At 48.0% G+C, this 12550-nt stretch overlaps 4 protein-coding genes across 5 annotated transcripts; 2 read left to right on the top strand and 2 right to left on the bottom strand.

Moving 5' to 3' along the window:
- Nucleotides 1–204: 204 nt before the first annotated feature.
- On the bottom strand, nt 205–2042 carry LOC124057946 (cytochrome c oxidase subunit 6A, mitochondrial). Its single transcript, XM_046386651.1, has 3 exons — nt 1885–2042; nt 605–747; nt 205–509 (listed from the first exon to the last, which is right to left on the bottom strand). The coding sequence occupies exons 1-3, from the start codon at nt 1982–1984 to the stop codon at nt 420–422; spliced, it is 333 nt and encodes a 110-aa protein (XP_046242607.1). The 5' UTR covers nt 1985–2042; the 3' UTR covers nt 205–419.
- Nucleotides 2043–2700: 658 nt separating this feature from the next.
- Nucleotides 2701–5396, top strand: asgrl1 (asialoglycoprotein receptor-like 1). Of its 2 annotated transcripts, none has more exons than XM_046386649.1 (8): nt 2701–2775; nt 3248–3328; nt 3410–3493; nt 3579–3665; nt 4123–4173; nt 4255–4394; nt 4525–4637; nt 5093–5396. In XM_046386649.1, exons 2-8 carry the CDS (start codon nt 3250–3252, stop codon nt 5244–5246), a joined length of 708 nt encoding a protein of 235 aa, XP_046242605.1. In that variant the 5' UTR covers nt 2701–2775; nt 3248–3249; the 3' UTR covers nt 5247–5396. The 2 variants fall into 2 exon arrangements, with proteins under 2 accessions (XP_046242605.1, XP_046242604.1); XM_046386648.1 differs by having other exon boundaries at nt 2753–2775; nt 3184–3328.
- A 1162-nt stretch (nt 5397–6558) lies between these two features.
- Nucleotides 6559–7791, top strand: pla2g1b (phospholipase A2, group IB (pancreas)). The gene is made up of 4 exons (XM_046386650.1): nt 6559–6694; nt 6822–6978; nt 7071–7198; nt 7531–7791. Exons 1-4 carry the CDS (start codon nt 6652–6654, stop codon nt 7650–7652), a joined length of 450 nt encoding a protein of 149 aa, XP_046242606.1. The 5' UTR covers nt 6559–6651; the 3' UTR covers nt 7653–7791.
- prkab1b (protein kinase, AMP-activated, beta 1 non-catalytic subunit, b) lies at nt 7673–12303 on the bottom strand. Its single transcript, XM_046386644.1, has 8 exons — nt 11777–12303; nt 10603–10760; nt 9664–9836; nt 9499–9592; nt 9311–9425; nt 9025–9158; nt 8871–8939; nt 7673–8289 (listed from the first exon to the last, which is right to left on the bottom strand). The coding sequence occupies exons 2-8, from the start codon at nt 10747–10749 to the stop codon at nt 8212–8214; spliced, it is 810 nt and encodes a 269-aa protein (XP_046242600.1). The 5' UTR covers nt 10750–10760; nt 11777–12303; the 3' UTR covers nt 7673–8211.
- Nucleotides 12304–12550: the final 247 nt, after the last annotated feature.

Here is a 12550-nt window from a genome sequence, read left to right as displayed (position 1 = left end):
TGAGACCGTTTCTGTTGAGGTTACCTGTTAACACTCACACTGGTGTGCAGACATTACGATCTGTGCTGCGTTACCGATTCATTAACACTCTGATGTCCCAGCATCCATCCATCGTATTTTACACCAGAGCTTTTCCTGCTGCAGCCTGCTGAAAAAGGGCCGTTCGCTTTCCTTCATCAACACACAGAAGACAGGACACACGAGTCAAGGTAATAACAGTTAACTTTATTTAGGTTAATAATTCAGATTAAGCAGACATTTTGTTTAATGGTCCAGAGCAGTTGGTTCGGGTGCCCCGTGTCGAGAGCACAGAGGTAAACGCAACAAAAATAATGGAGAGTAAACTGTGTGGAGGTGTGGTCCGGTAACAAACGCTGAGGGAGGACTGGTCCCCGTTCTGAGGTCTGGAGGGAGGAGGTTTACTCGTCAGCATCCTCATAGCCATCAGGGAGGGCGTTCACGTGTGGGTTGTGGAAAAGGGTTTTGTTGCCATCGCCCCAAGGGAAACGCTGTGACGGTGAAATCAATAAGACGGCACATCAGTAAGTCAAAATGTCAGTTTGAGTGTCAGAGTGTGAACGACCAAAGTGGCATAAAGTCAGACCTTAGAGCGAAGGCGGAGGTGGCTGTAAGGGACGAACTCTGGACGTTCGTGGCCATGTTCCTGCTGCTTCAAGAACAAGTTCAACATGCACACGGCAACGCCGGGCAGAGCGACCACGAAGGTCAGGATCTTCCATGTCCTGGCTGGAGGAGAGAGACTATCGTGATTAGTTTAACGAACAGAGAAGTTATGAGTTCACGTTTATTTGGTATGGAAACATTTAGGATTGCAGCTTCCCCTGCACTACCAGCACCTCAGGCTAGTAAATCTAGCAACTCTGAAAACTAAAACAGAATTTAACACATTAAACACATTCTCCTGCGCTTGTTGTCTTGTTTTTGAACTTACAAAGTTTGTTTGTTATTGTTATTTTTTATGTTTGTGATTAAAATTAGATCTAAATCATTTTCAAACATGTCAACTTATCATGTTAAACTTGATGCACCCACTACGTTTAACACCAGGACGTGTTAGACAACATAAATGTTAGTTCATATGAGACTTCATGCTACTGAGTGCTTGAGGGTTTTTGTAGCTTGGCTTCTTGTTTAGCTTTGAAAGCTTTAGTTTTTCCAAAAGTCTGTCAATGTGAATCTCTCAACCACATGAGTCACCACTTTCTAAACCATCCCCATCGAAATACTTCTGACTGAATAAACGTGCCGTTTGCTACAGCAGCACTCAGACTGTGGACCACAACACCTGAAGGAGCTGAAGGTCTCAGAGGGTCACAGCACGTCGGGGTGGCAGACAGAAGGGAGACTCAACCACAAGGAAAACCAACACGTATCTAACTGCGACACACGTTCAGCCGATCTGTGCTCAGCGTCCATTTCCCCCACACCTTGCTTTGCTCTTTTCTCCTCCCCAAAGAGTATTCTGATGTCCGATTACTTTCACCGCTGCTCCTCCTATAGTTTTGTATTGTAAAGGTTACGTCTGTGACACCTCTACGAGTTTCCATTGACCCGATGAGACACTTAGCTGAGCCTCTTCCGTTTGCAGGACGTTTAGTTTTCCGGTGTCATGTGAATCCCACAGTAAATACTTCCCGGGTGTTTCGATGCGGTCTTCGTGACAAAGTCTACAGGTTAGAAAGCTGATGTTTCGTGAGCTTCTCCTGCGTGCTCTCCACTCAAGGATGTTAAGCTAACCGCTAACGCTAATGCTAAAACAGCTAACGCGAGCTCAGCAAGGTCACTGTGGAAACTCGGCGAGTTGGCGTCCAAAGAAATGACATTAAACCCAGCCAGCGGCCTAAAACCAGGTGCTATGATTACCTGAGTGCTCGCCGCCTTTGGCGACAGCAGAGAGCTGACGCCGGCTCTGGGTCAAAGAAGACCGCAGCAACAGTCGAGATAGCTGTCCAAGAGCCGCCATTTTCCTTTCTGAGGGACACGGAGACCGGAAGAATTTCTTCACAGGGGTCACGTGGCAGGCAGGCGGCTCTAGTGCGCCACCAAGCGGCGAGAGTGTGAACCACAGAAAGACTCAGTGCTGTCATTCAAATTATTCTCACGATTAATCGAATAGTCGTTTGGTCGGTGAAACGTCCAAAAATTGTTTAACAAAATGTTTGTGTTTCCAGAAGTCAAGGTGACGTCTTCAAGCTGCTGTTGTCTGACAGTCTCTGCTTGAAAAAGTGAGGAGGTAACATTAAACAGCGCGAGGGCCTCTTGATGCTGAAAGACTCATTCAGAGGTATTTCGCCTGTTCTGCCGCAGCATTCACAGCAGGCAGGGAACAAGACACGTCCTGGAGCTCAGGTGTATGAGGTCCCACAGGTGCTCACAGGATTGTTAAACAATCTGCAGACTGCCAAACACTTCTCTAATTTTTTACTTCTCCAGGCCTCTAAAGCTGAGCGAGGAGGGAAAACCACTCTTTGACTGAAATGCGCTCGTCTCATCGACATGAAGACACGACTTTGTGTTAAGAGATGGCAGGGGAAACAGGCCTGTTTCCAGGGGCAGGTAGCTCCTCGCCCGTGTCACAGTCTACGGCTGACATCTGATCGTGATTCAGATGAATTAAAGATGAATAACTGCAGACACATTAAAAACATGTTCTGCAAGTGAAATTCAGATGCGTTTCTCTTTAAAGGGGAGGATTCTGTGGTCTCACGGTCAGAGTCCAGCCACAGAGATTCAGACATTTTCTGGTTGATGAAGGTAAGTGATAAACTCCGCCGACAAAGATATTTGATCATTAAATTGAAATCACTGTGTCCAACATTTATGGAAATGTGTGGAAATAAGCTTTAATCAGAGTGTCAGCGTGTACAAGTGACACCATAAATCAGATACTGACTCGTCCACAGCAACCAGGACAACATTTTGTATCACCATTTAAAATTAATTTTAGTGTTTGGTAAAATTAGCTGCATATCTTTGAAAATATCTGTGTGTTATACAGCATGTCGGGACAGAATTGGCTCTTATTTATTGAGCTGTTAATAGTTAACGTGTTTAGCTTGAGAACAAACAGAAGAGATTTAGTTGACCTCCTGTTGTTGCTCTCTGAGAATCCATAAATGACAGTGGACTGAATTTATTATCAACTATAAGCTCTTCTGACAGTAATACAGCCAGAAACAGCCTGAAAGCAGTTTTTCCAGAGAACAAAGAATCTGGTCTCTTCCAGTCATGGAGCCTCAGTATCAGGAGTTCGGGCCGTCTGATAGCGACTCTGTCCATGGAGTGTCCAGGCTGACCCCACAAACAGGTAAAACATGTCACGTTATCTCGATTCGGTGGCTTCAGGTGTCCCCATAACCTGTGTGAAAACACCTGTCGATGTTCACAGGTATGAGGAGGATAGTGAATTACGTCCTGTATGGAGTCCTGGTGCTGCTGCTGCTCATTCTGCTGATGGTCACTGGGATTAAATGTACGAATTTAAACGCAAAGCAGATGCATTAATGCAGCTGTCATGTTGCTGAGTCTCATCACATGACTTCTTTCCTATCTCAAAGTCTCCCAGCTGAACAAGGAAGTCGCTGATGTCAAACTTCACCTGGTGAAAATGGGCCAAGGAGGAGCAGCTTCGTCATCCAGTTCAGGTCAGGAAGACAAAGCAGCTCACAAAGGAACAAGCTTCAACCAAACCTCCTGAACACCTGAGGGCTGCTAAAACCGTTAGCTTGTTTAATTCAGCCATTTTCTCCTCAGCCCAGTGCTGATGCAAAGCCGGGTGAAGTTTCTCAGGCACAGTGAAACAGCGTTGCAGCATTCTGCTAAGCAACTGAAGATGCTAGAGACTTGTTTTAAAACGTTAAAATGAACTGTAAAAAAACATGAAATGGCTTCTTGCAGCTTGTCTGCTGTAACCCGATTCCCTAGAATCCCTGTGATCTCAAACTGATTTTAAAAGATGTTATTCACACCCATTTTTGTCTGAAGTCCTCACTGCAGCTGCTCTGTCCGTCTGGAGTGGTGCTGAACAAATAAACTGCTGTGGACATGATGATGCTGCCCTCTAAAAGACTTTGCTTTCTATTGGACTTTTGCAATCCTCAGGTGCTGCACCTGTGCAGGAAGTCCTCTTCGAGAAACTCGTCCCAGTCAGAGGTAACCACTGAACACTTTAAATCAATAAAATCTGGATGTTTTTCTTCATCTCTTGACTCGTCTTGATCCTCTTCGCTCCAGGAACGTGCAGGGAAGGCTGGGTGTCCTTCCAGACCAGCTGCTACCTGCTGTCCGGAAACAGCGCTACCTGGAGCAGGTCAGAGGAGCAGTGCCGGTCACACGGGGGACACCTGCTGGTTCTGAATACTGTGGAGGAACTGGTGAGGTTTACACCAGTTTGGTCCCATTGATGTTAAATAAGCCGTCCACAGTGTGAGGCTTCAGTGTGCTGCTCTGACGAAGGGCTGACTTGACAAAGATTTTAAAAAATAAGCTCTTTTTTATTCTCAGGACTACATTTCAAGAATAGTTGAAATTCATAGAGACTACTGGATTGGACTGGTGGAGCGAGAACATGAGGGACACTGGGCCTGGGTGGACGGAAGTGACTTCTCAACGCCAGAGTAAGAGAAATGACTCAAAGCACAAAGTGGTTGTTTCAATATGTTCTGTAGGGTTGGGGGGGGTCACCTGTGGGTTCTGAGCCCCACAGGTGGGACAGAGCTTCACGGGGGGTCATGGCTTCTAAAACACTTCTTTCTCAGCTTTTCGTTCGTGTATGTGAAGAAAACTAAATTAAACTGATATTTTTAATTTAAGATGTAAACTGGACACAAGCTTTTGCTTCCTGCTAAATCAAAGGGGACACAGAACAACATTCAAGCAACACTGAACGTGTCCAAAAAGAAATTTGTTCAGTTTATCAATCTATCAGGACTCATCACTGGTGCCACACTCACATGACTCGATTTACAGAAACTTTTATCTGGCTTAATGCTGCAGCTGTTCTGTTATTGTTACCTGTCGCTTCGTCAGATGATACTGAACAGCTCCTGCTCCTGTCTCTATCTGCGTTCAGGTTCTGGGATGAAGGTCAGCCTGACAACTGGGACTACAGAGAGAACGGAGAGGACTGTGGGCAGATTCATGCCTCTGTGAAACGCAAACGAAAGCTGTGGAATGATGCAGACTGCCAGCTGACGTACCGGTACATCTGTGAAACCAGGGCGTGAGAAAACCTGTCAGAGCAGCTGAACTGCAACGTGACACACCTGGTGTGTTTTTCATATGAGTTTAGAGATATGTCACATAAGGTTTCATAACCAGATCCACACACTTGTGTGAGATCTTTGTTGGACAATAAAAGCATGAGTACACCCACACTTGTTCCCTTTTATTGACTTTGAATAGAAACACTCTTCTCTTCCTCTGAAGGTGAGCGTTTCCTGTCTTATGATCCGCCTTAAGGTGAAACACACGGCTGCTTCAGCTCCCCTCAAACGGCTCGTTGGCACCAGGCTGCGAGCAGCACAGTGACACTCACAACATTATTTAGGAAGAATTTATTCATTTTTCCCAAATTTCAGTCAGAAGATATGAATCTTAATGCGACATTGTGACTGAAGACTGAGTTGTGAGTGATGATCGTTAAAAGTTGTTGTTTTGTTGAACACTCAGTCAGGCATGACGCCAGAGCTTCCTGCCCAACTGCCATCATCATTGTCGTCCTCCTGCAGCACCGGAAAGGCATCTTCTCGCCAATGTCTCTCCAACACGGGCAGGAATGCACCGTAGCGCCTGAAGCCCAGGGGCTAAGGGCTAGCCCGGCACGTTCTGGGCCTCGGCATGTCTCACAGCGAGTGTAGAGGTTAAAGTCCATGATGTTGCCTGCTTGGCAAGAAGGATAAAGGCTGGCACAACCGTTAGAAGATGACACCTTATTATCTTTGCTCTTTAAGGTAGCTGATAGCAGACACTGAAGGAGAACAGGGAGCAGATCTGAGGTCACACAGGGCTTATAGACTGTGGCTGCAGATCTGAGGGAGGCCCATTGCATGGCACAAGGGCTTCCTCCCTCCGTCCAGAGACGTGCAGGTTTGGTTATTTGTTGGCTCTAATTTGCCCATAGGTGTTTCACAGAAAGCTGCAGTGCCCTTTTACTGTGAAACACCAGAAATATCTTGTGGACTGAAACTCACCTGAGTTTCCATCAGAATGAGGGTGAACTGTTCCTTTAGCATAGACAAATGTCCAGTGGAAAGTGGTGGGAAGTCTGACGAGTGCTGTACCTGTTTACACAGCTGTGAGCTGGAAAGTTATTTTGAATTCAACTTCTATTTAAAGAAGGGAAAGGCAACGCGAAGTGAGTGGGAAAAAACTGATTAGCAAATTCAAGATCAGAAGAAATTATCTCAAGTGCTGTTTGCTCTTGGAGTCGTCTTGTCTGAAAAAGCAAACATGAAGTTACTGACTTGGGCTGATTATATCTTTTATGTGCACATGAAGATCAGCAGGTTTCAAATGGAAACTCCACCAAATATTTGACCTGTCAGAACACTGAAGGTTCCCGCCCTCTCGTCTCACCTGCTGTCCTATAAGACCAGGCTGCACTGGGCTCGTCTTCTCCTGACTGGAGACATGAAGGTGATGGCTTCTCCGCTGCTGCTGCTGCTGCTCACCGGTGAGGAAGCAGTGTGTACTCTGAGTACTCTGTGTACTCTGAGTACTCTGAGCACTCTGTCGTGTTGCTTTTAGTCTCTTTTCTCCACACCTGTTGGTCATATGTTTGTATTCCTCTGCCTCTGCAGCCTGTGTGGTCAGCGGTTCGCCGCTGACCAAAGCTATGTGGCAGTTCGGGAACATGATCCAGTGTGCTCAGCCTGGTGTTAACCCCTTAAAGTACAACGAATACGGCTGCTTTTGCGGTTTGGGCGGGGGGGGGACCCCTCTGGATGCAGTGGACAAGTAGGAAGCAGCCACTCAACAGGTCTTGTCACTTTGAAACCAACGAAACGTGTGATTTTCTCTAACGTGCAGCCTTTCGTGCTGTGCTGCAGGTGCTGTAAAGCTCATGACCAATGTTACGAGGACAGCAGAAAGATTTCTGGATGTTCGTCTATTGCTGATCTTCCTTACGTTCTGGTTTATAACTTCACCTGTTCCAATAAGCAGGTGACCTGCTCAGGTGAGATGATGCCTTGACATAAAATTTTCAAGTACTTTGAAGCTTGCTTGTGGTGAAATGTTTTTAATAAGCCGGATTTAATTTGAAAGTCAGAGAACATGAAGCATGAGCCTCCACATGTGGGCTGCTGACCCTGGCAGTCGGTGGAGTGCAGGTTGCACAGCAGTTTTCAGTGGACTTTAATGTAAACACGGCACATGAATGTGTCTCTGTGTGTATTTAAGCAGCTAAACATACAGGTGTTACACAACCCACACGACAAACAAATGTTCTGTCGTCCTGCGGAGAACGTTGGTGCTGTGCTTCACATTCTGCTGTTTCTGTCTCTGCAGCGTCCAACGACAAATGCCAGGCCGCCGTGTGCGCCTGCGATCGGGTGGCGGCTCACTGCTTCGCTCGGTACCCGTACAACCCTGACTACAAGAACCTGGATCACAAAGTCCACTGTGTCTAATGAGGGACACACGGGCCGTGTTTGATCTTCAACATACTCAAAGTTTAATTTCTTTATAATTTTCAAACAAAACCTGATTTAGAAGAAGTTTGATTCTGTAAAAAAAGGCATCATGGGAATAAAAAACGGTCACAAGGTGTCCTCGTGTCTGTATGGTCATGTGTGCAGAGCTTCTGTCACAGTCGACGCTGGGTCAGGGGTCCACTGTGACGCCGTGGGAGTCTTGACTGATAGAACTCCTCATTAGGAAATGGAAATTTAAAGCTTGAATCATAAAGTGACAAAGACTGTGCAGTTTCAACCTTAAAGGAGCAGTTCGCCCAAATCAGTGTTCTCCTGAACACCCGAAGAAGCTGGGGACCTGGAGAGTGAACTGACCGCATGGGGGTGAGCAGGTGATGAGCTTTCATTTTTGGGTGAACTGTTCCTTTAGTTATAATAGAAGCAACATTCTACAAAACTGAGCTCACAGGAAAATACTTGAAAATGAACATCAGTAAAATATTTCGGTCCAGTTCAAAGGAAACCAGCAGCTGTGTCCACCGGCAGGCTCTGTGGATCATATGGGCTTGTAGAGCAGAGTGGTCACGTACTTCTTCTTGTATCGGTGTGTTGCGCTGAGAACCATCACGCCATCCTAAAACATACAGCAAAGAAGTTTACTCTTTTTACGTGACTTTTTGTTTAATTTCATTAGAAAATTCTTTAAAGTTTGGTGGTTCTGGACACTAAAACTTTGAGCAGCAGCATTAGCATTTGGATAACAAAAGAAAAATGAGGGAACATCATTGAAAAATGAATGTCAGGTTCAAGATGGCGTCACTGAGGATTTACATCCTTTGAAACAGACGCCACAAGTCATGCAGATGTTTGCTGTCCAACATGTTATGCACATTGTGTCCCCCATGCAGGACAGGAAGCACACGGACTCGTACGTGTCCCGACCAGATGATCAGAACCCCTTCAGTGTCTAACAGAAGGGTTTAATTCAGCGTTTACGGAAGCCCTGGCAGGCAAATCAGAAAATAAAAATTCACAGGAGGAAAAAAACAATTTGTCAGGATCATTTTGTTGTAATACTCATTCCGACCACAAGAGGCCGAGGTGCCTCACTATGTGTATCAGGCTGAACAACTCATGTTTCCGGTTTTAATTTCTCCAGTCTCTCTCCAGCGTTTTCTCCTCACTTAAATTCCAAGAGCCTGCAGAGTCACTTACCTTGATGGAGAGGGCGTACAGGTGATTGAGCATCACGTGGTTGGGCTCTGGCAGCAGCGTCGGGTCACACTGAGGAGGATTCAGACAGAAGATTTGAATGGGGCTCAACTGCATGCTGTGACGAACACGATCAGCTGTTCCGGCCTGTACTCACAGAGACGCCCGTGTCCTTGTTGAGCAGCACCTGCAACAGGTGCGGAGGCAGGAAAGGAGGATGTTTGAGCTTGTCCTCGGACCTGATTACATACGGATCCTGTTGATAGGGACCAGGAGGCGAACTGGACAAGTCTGGGAAAGAACGATGACACGAGTCAGTTTGACAGAGCCTGACATGGAAGGACTTCTTCATCTTCTTCCTCTGTAACACCTCAAGCAGACTGAAATGCTGTTTCAGTCACATCACGTCAGTCTGGACGGCGTTACGAATGCAGCTGCAGTACCTGAGAGGTCTGCAGAGTCCTGTGAGTCGATCCTGAGGGCGTCGAAGACCTCGAAGTCGGTTCTCTTCACCTGGATGACGTTATTAATGGCTCCGGTCTTGGACGTCATGACGGCCTGGGAGGAAGAGCGAAAAGCGTGAGAGCAGAGCCGACACACTGACGACGGACTTCAAAGAGCTTTCACTCACCCCGGCAGGATCCAGCGTCCACTGACCGTCCACGCAGAACTTGTACTGGTGCTCGCCCTCAGGCAGGTCCACGATAGCCGCAAAGTTCTTCTGACTGGGTTTGGGAGACAAGCATTAGGGACATCAGCACACAGAGACGGGACGTGTCACAGAGAGTCAGACTACCTTTTGTTCAGGGGGATCTTGGTGGCCCAGTTGTTAAAAGAGCCGGACACAAAGACTTCTTTGGCGACCCCCGACCAGCTGAACACTGTGGGTCTGGCCTGCGTCGAAGGGCTTTTGTTTTCGCTCTCCAGATCCTGCTGCCAGGCCAGAAATTCTTGTATTTCCTGTGGAGCCTGGAGGACGGCGAGATATCAGAGTTAATGAGGGCGGTAACAGCACACGGCCTGACTGAAGGGCAGCTGTGAGGGAGCTGGACATCCTCAGACGCTTTAATGTTTGGTTCTTCTCAGTGGAGTTTCAGGTAAGTCAGATTCACCATTAGGTGGACGAGGCGTTTTCAGACTCTATTGGCTCAGCTGCTGGATGTCTGTGGGACGTCAACGTGACATGACGTCACAGTACTGTGGCTGACGAAACTTTAGAAAAGGTATTTATTGGCTTCTGACTCTGGGAAAAGCAGTAAAATTCACCAAACTCACTGAAGTCTCTTTGACCAGCAGACACACTGAGGCTGTTTGGTTTCCTTCTCATAACTGATGTTTATGTTTTAATCATATTCTCTACATGACTCAGTGTAGTTAAAGTATGTTTTATATTTAATTACGCTATAATTATTTATATTCATTTATTTTATTCATTTACTCTGTCATGTAATAAACCCAGCAGAGCGAGGAGTCGTCTGCTTCCTGGATACTGAAGAGCAGCCAGACGTCTGCAGCTCACACCAAAACAGAACAACAGATGAGAGGAGGACGATTTGATTCGGGGTGAACTGTCCCTTTAAAGTTCTTAAATACTTCCTGTCTTGTGTGACTCTGTCTTACTGAAAATGATGTCATTAATCAAACAGGATTAATAATTAAAGTGTAAAAATGAGCAGAACACAAACGACCCGTCAGGGCCTCTAAATGCTGTCTGGTTTCAGTCCTGGTTTCTTACCTTCTGATCTTCTCTCTGGAAGAGGTCTGCGTCCTCCGTGCTGTCCATCAGGATGTGAGGACGCGTCTCTTTCCCTCCCTGCTGTCCATCTCTGTAGGACCTGTCCCCCTGTCCGCCGCTGGATCTGTCGCTGCTGCTATTCCCCATCCCATCAAACTCTGCAAGAAGACACACACATGCAAAGGTTCTGTACTGCAGAGATCACCGGGAGTCCTGCTGTAGTGGTCCCTGAACTCACCACCAGGAGCCCCGCTGTAGTGGTCCCTGAACTCACCACCAGGAGCCCCGCTGTAGTGGTCCCTGAACTCACCACCATAAGCCCGCAGAGACCGGCGGGATGCCGTGGTCCCTGAACTCACCACCAGGAGCCCCGCTGTAGTGGTCCCTGAACTCACCACCAGGAGCCCCGCTGTAGTGATCCCTGAACTCACCACCGAGAGCCCCGCTGTAGTGATCCCTGAACTCACCACCGAGAGCCTCGCTGTAGCCGTCCCTGAACTCACCAGCAGGGGCCCCGCTGTAGTCGTCCCTGAACTCACCACCGAGAGCCCCGCTGTAGCCGTCCCTGAACTCACCAGCAGGGGCCCCGCTGTAGCCGTCCCTGAACTCACCACCGAGAGCCCCGCTGTAGTGATCCCTGAACTCACCACCGAGAGCCCCGCTGTAGCCGTCCCTGAACTCACCAGCAGGGGCCCCACTGTAGTCGTCCCTGAACTCACCACCGAGAGCCTCGCTGTAGCCGTCCCTGAACTCACCACCGAGAGCCCCGCTGTAGTCGTCCCTGAACTCACCACCGAGAGCCCCGCTGTAGCCGTCCCTGAACTCACCACCGAGAGCCCCGCTGTAGCCGTCCCTGAACTCACCACCGAGAGCCCCGCTGTAGTGATCCCTGAACTCACCACCGAGAGCCCCGCTGTAGCCGTCCCTGAACTCACCACCGAGAGCCCCGCTGTAGTCGTCCCTGAACTCACCACCGAGAGCCCCGCGGTAGCCGTCCCTGAACTCACCAGCAGGGGCCCCGCTGTAGTCGTCCCTGAACTCACCACCGAGGGCCCCGCTGTAGCCGTCCCTGAACTCACCACCAGGGGCCCCTTGTGAAGTAACGACTACATTCCGCAGGTCCAACAGAACCAAACGGTTTGAAACCAGCTGCATGAAAACGAAGAAAACAGACCTGGACGTTGTGGTGTGGTGGCTCATGTGTCGGTGCTTCCTGTCGGTCAGCACGTCTGTTGTTGTTGTTCCGCCTGGGAGCAGCACAACTTTTTCCTGTCGGACTGAAAAGCGAACACGACGCGGAAATCCTCACATAAACGACGAGAGACGAGCAGCTGAGAGCAAACGTTCGGTTTGTCGTCTTTCTTAGCTCCGACTCGCCTGCTAACCTGCGGGGCCTTTTCTCTTTGGAGGCAGCTTCACTGTGTGTGTGTGTGTGTGTGTGTGTGTGTGGAGAAAACACACACCTCTTCCGCCTCCACGGAGAGTTGAAGTTTAACCCGCTTGTCGCCGGATAAAAAGCGACAGCGGGTGGTTTTAAACGGTTTCTGCTTCAGACGGCGGAGATTTGAATGTGAAAGGAGCGAATCTGTCGGAAACCAACAAATCTGCTCGTGTTTACCGCGCACGTTCGACAGATAAACAAAACAACAACAACAACTGGTGTCGTTTTGCAGGAACTGAATGAAGAACCACGTGTGAACACAGACTTATGAATATAATGAGGTTTGTCTGAAAATAAAGGTCCCCAACCCGAGGGTCGCGGCCCGAAAGAGGGTCACTCAGTGACTCAATGGGGCCGAGCCAATCAGCGCACAGGAAGCAGAAAAAAACACAGTGACACAAACACAGAACACAGTGAACGTGTTGTAGCTTTTGTGGCCTGTCAGCAGTTTAGCTTAAAATTTACACAACTCAGCAAAACGTTGTTTTTGTCCCCCATCACACTGGG

This window comes from Scatophagus argus, chromosome 4, assembly GCF_020382885.2.
Source record: "Scatophagus argus isolate fScaArg1 chromosome 4, fScaArg1.pri, whole genome shotgun sequence".
Lineage (NCBI taxonomy): Eukaryota > Metazoa > Chordata > Actinopteri > Scatophagidae > Scatophagus > Scatophagus argus.
Note: the sequence above shows the minus strand (reverse complement) of the source record. Positions and strands in the feature narration are given on the sequence as shown.

Excerpts from the sequence above, each read along its gene's own strand:
- LOC124057946 (XM_046386651.1), bottom strand. The coding sequence starts at position 1,984 with ATGGCGGCTCTTGGACAGCTATCTCGACTGTTGCTGCGGTCTTCTTTG. Across the intron at positions 748-1,884 it reads CAAAGGCGGCGAGCACTCAG|CCAGGACATGGAAGATCCTG; the intron begins GTAATCATAGCA and ends TCTCTCCTCCAG. Across the intron at positions 510-604 it reads ACCTCCGCCTTCGCTCTAAG|CGTTTCCCTTGGGGCGATGG; the intron begins GTCTGACTTTAT and ends TCACCGTCACAG.
- asgrl1 (XM_046386649.1), top strand. The coding sequence starts at position 3,250 with ATGGAGCCTCAGTATCAGGAGTTCGGGCCGTCTGATAGCGACTCTGTC. Across the intron at positions 3,329-3,409 it reads CAGGCTGACCCCACAAACAG|GTATGAGGAGGATAGTGAAT; the intron begins GTAAAACATGTC and ends CGATGTTCACAG. Across the intron at positions 4,174-4,254 it reads GAAACTCGTCCCAGTCAGAG|GAACGTGCAGGGAAGGCTGG; the intron begins GTAACCACTGAA and ends TCTTCGCTCCAG.
- pla2g1b (XM_046386650.1), top strand. The coding sequence starts at position 6,652 with ATGAAGGTGATGGCTTCTCCGCTGCTGCTGCTGCTGCTCACCG. Across the intron at positions 6,695-6,821 it reads GCTGCTGCTGCTGCTCACCG|CCTGTGTGGTCAGCGGTTCG; the intron begins GTGAGGAAGCAG and ends CTGCCTCTGCAG. Across the intron at positions 6,979-7,070 it reads CCTCTGGATGCAGTGGACAA|GTGCTGTAAAGCTCATGACC; the intron begins GTAGGAAGCAGC and ends GCTGTGCTGCAG.
- prkab1b (XM_046386644.1), bottom strand. The coding sequence starts at position 10,749 with ATGGGGAATAGCAGCAGCGACAGATCCAGCGGCGGACAGGGGGACAGG. Across the intron at positions 8,940-9,024 it reads ACAAGGACACGGGCGTCTCT|TGTGACCCGACGCTGCTGCC; the intron begins GTGAGTACAGGC and ends AATCCTCCTCAG. Across the intron at positions 8,290-8,870 it reads TGTACGCCCTCTCCATCAAG|GATGGCGTGATGGTTCTCAG; the intron begins GTAAGTGACTCT and ends TGTATGTTTTAG.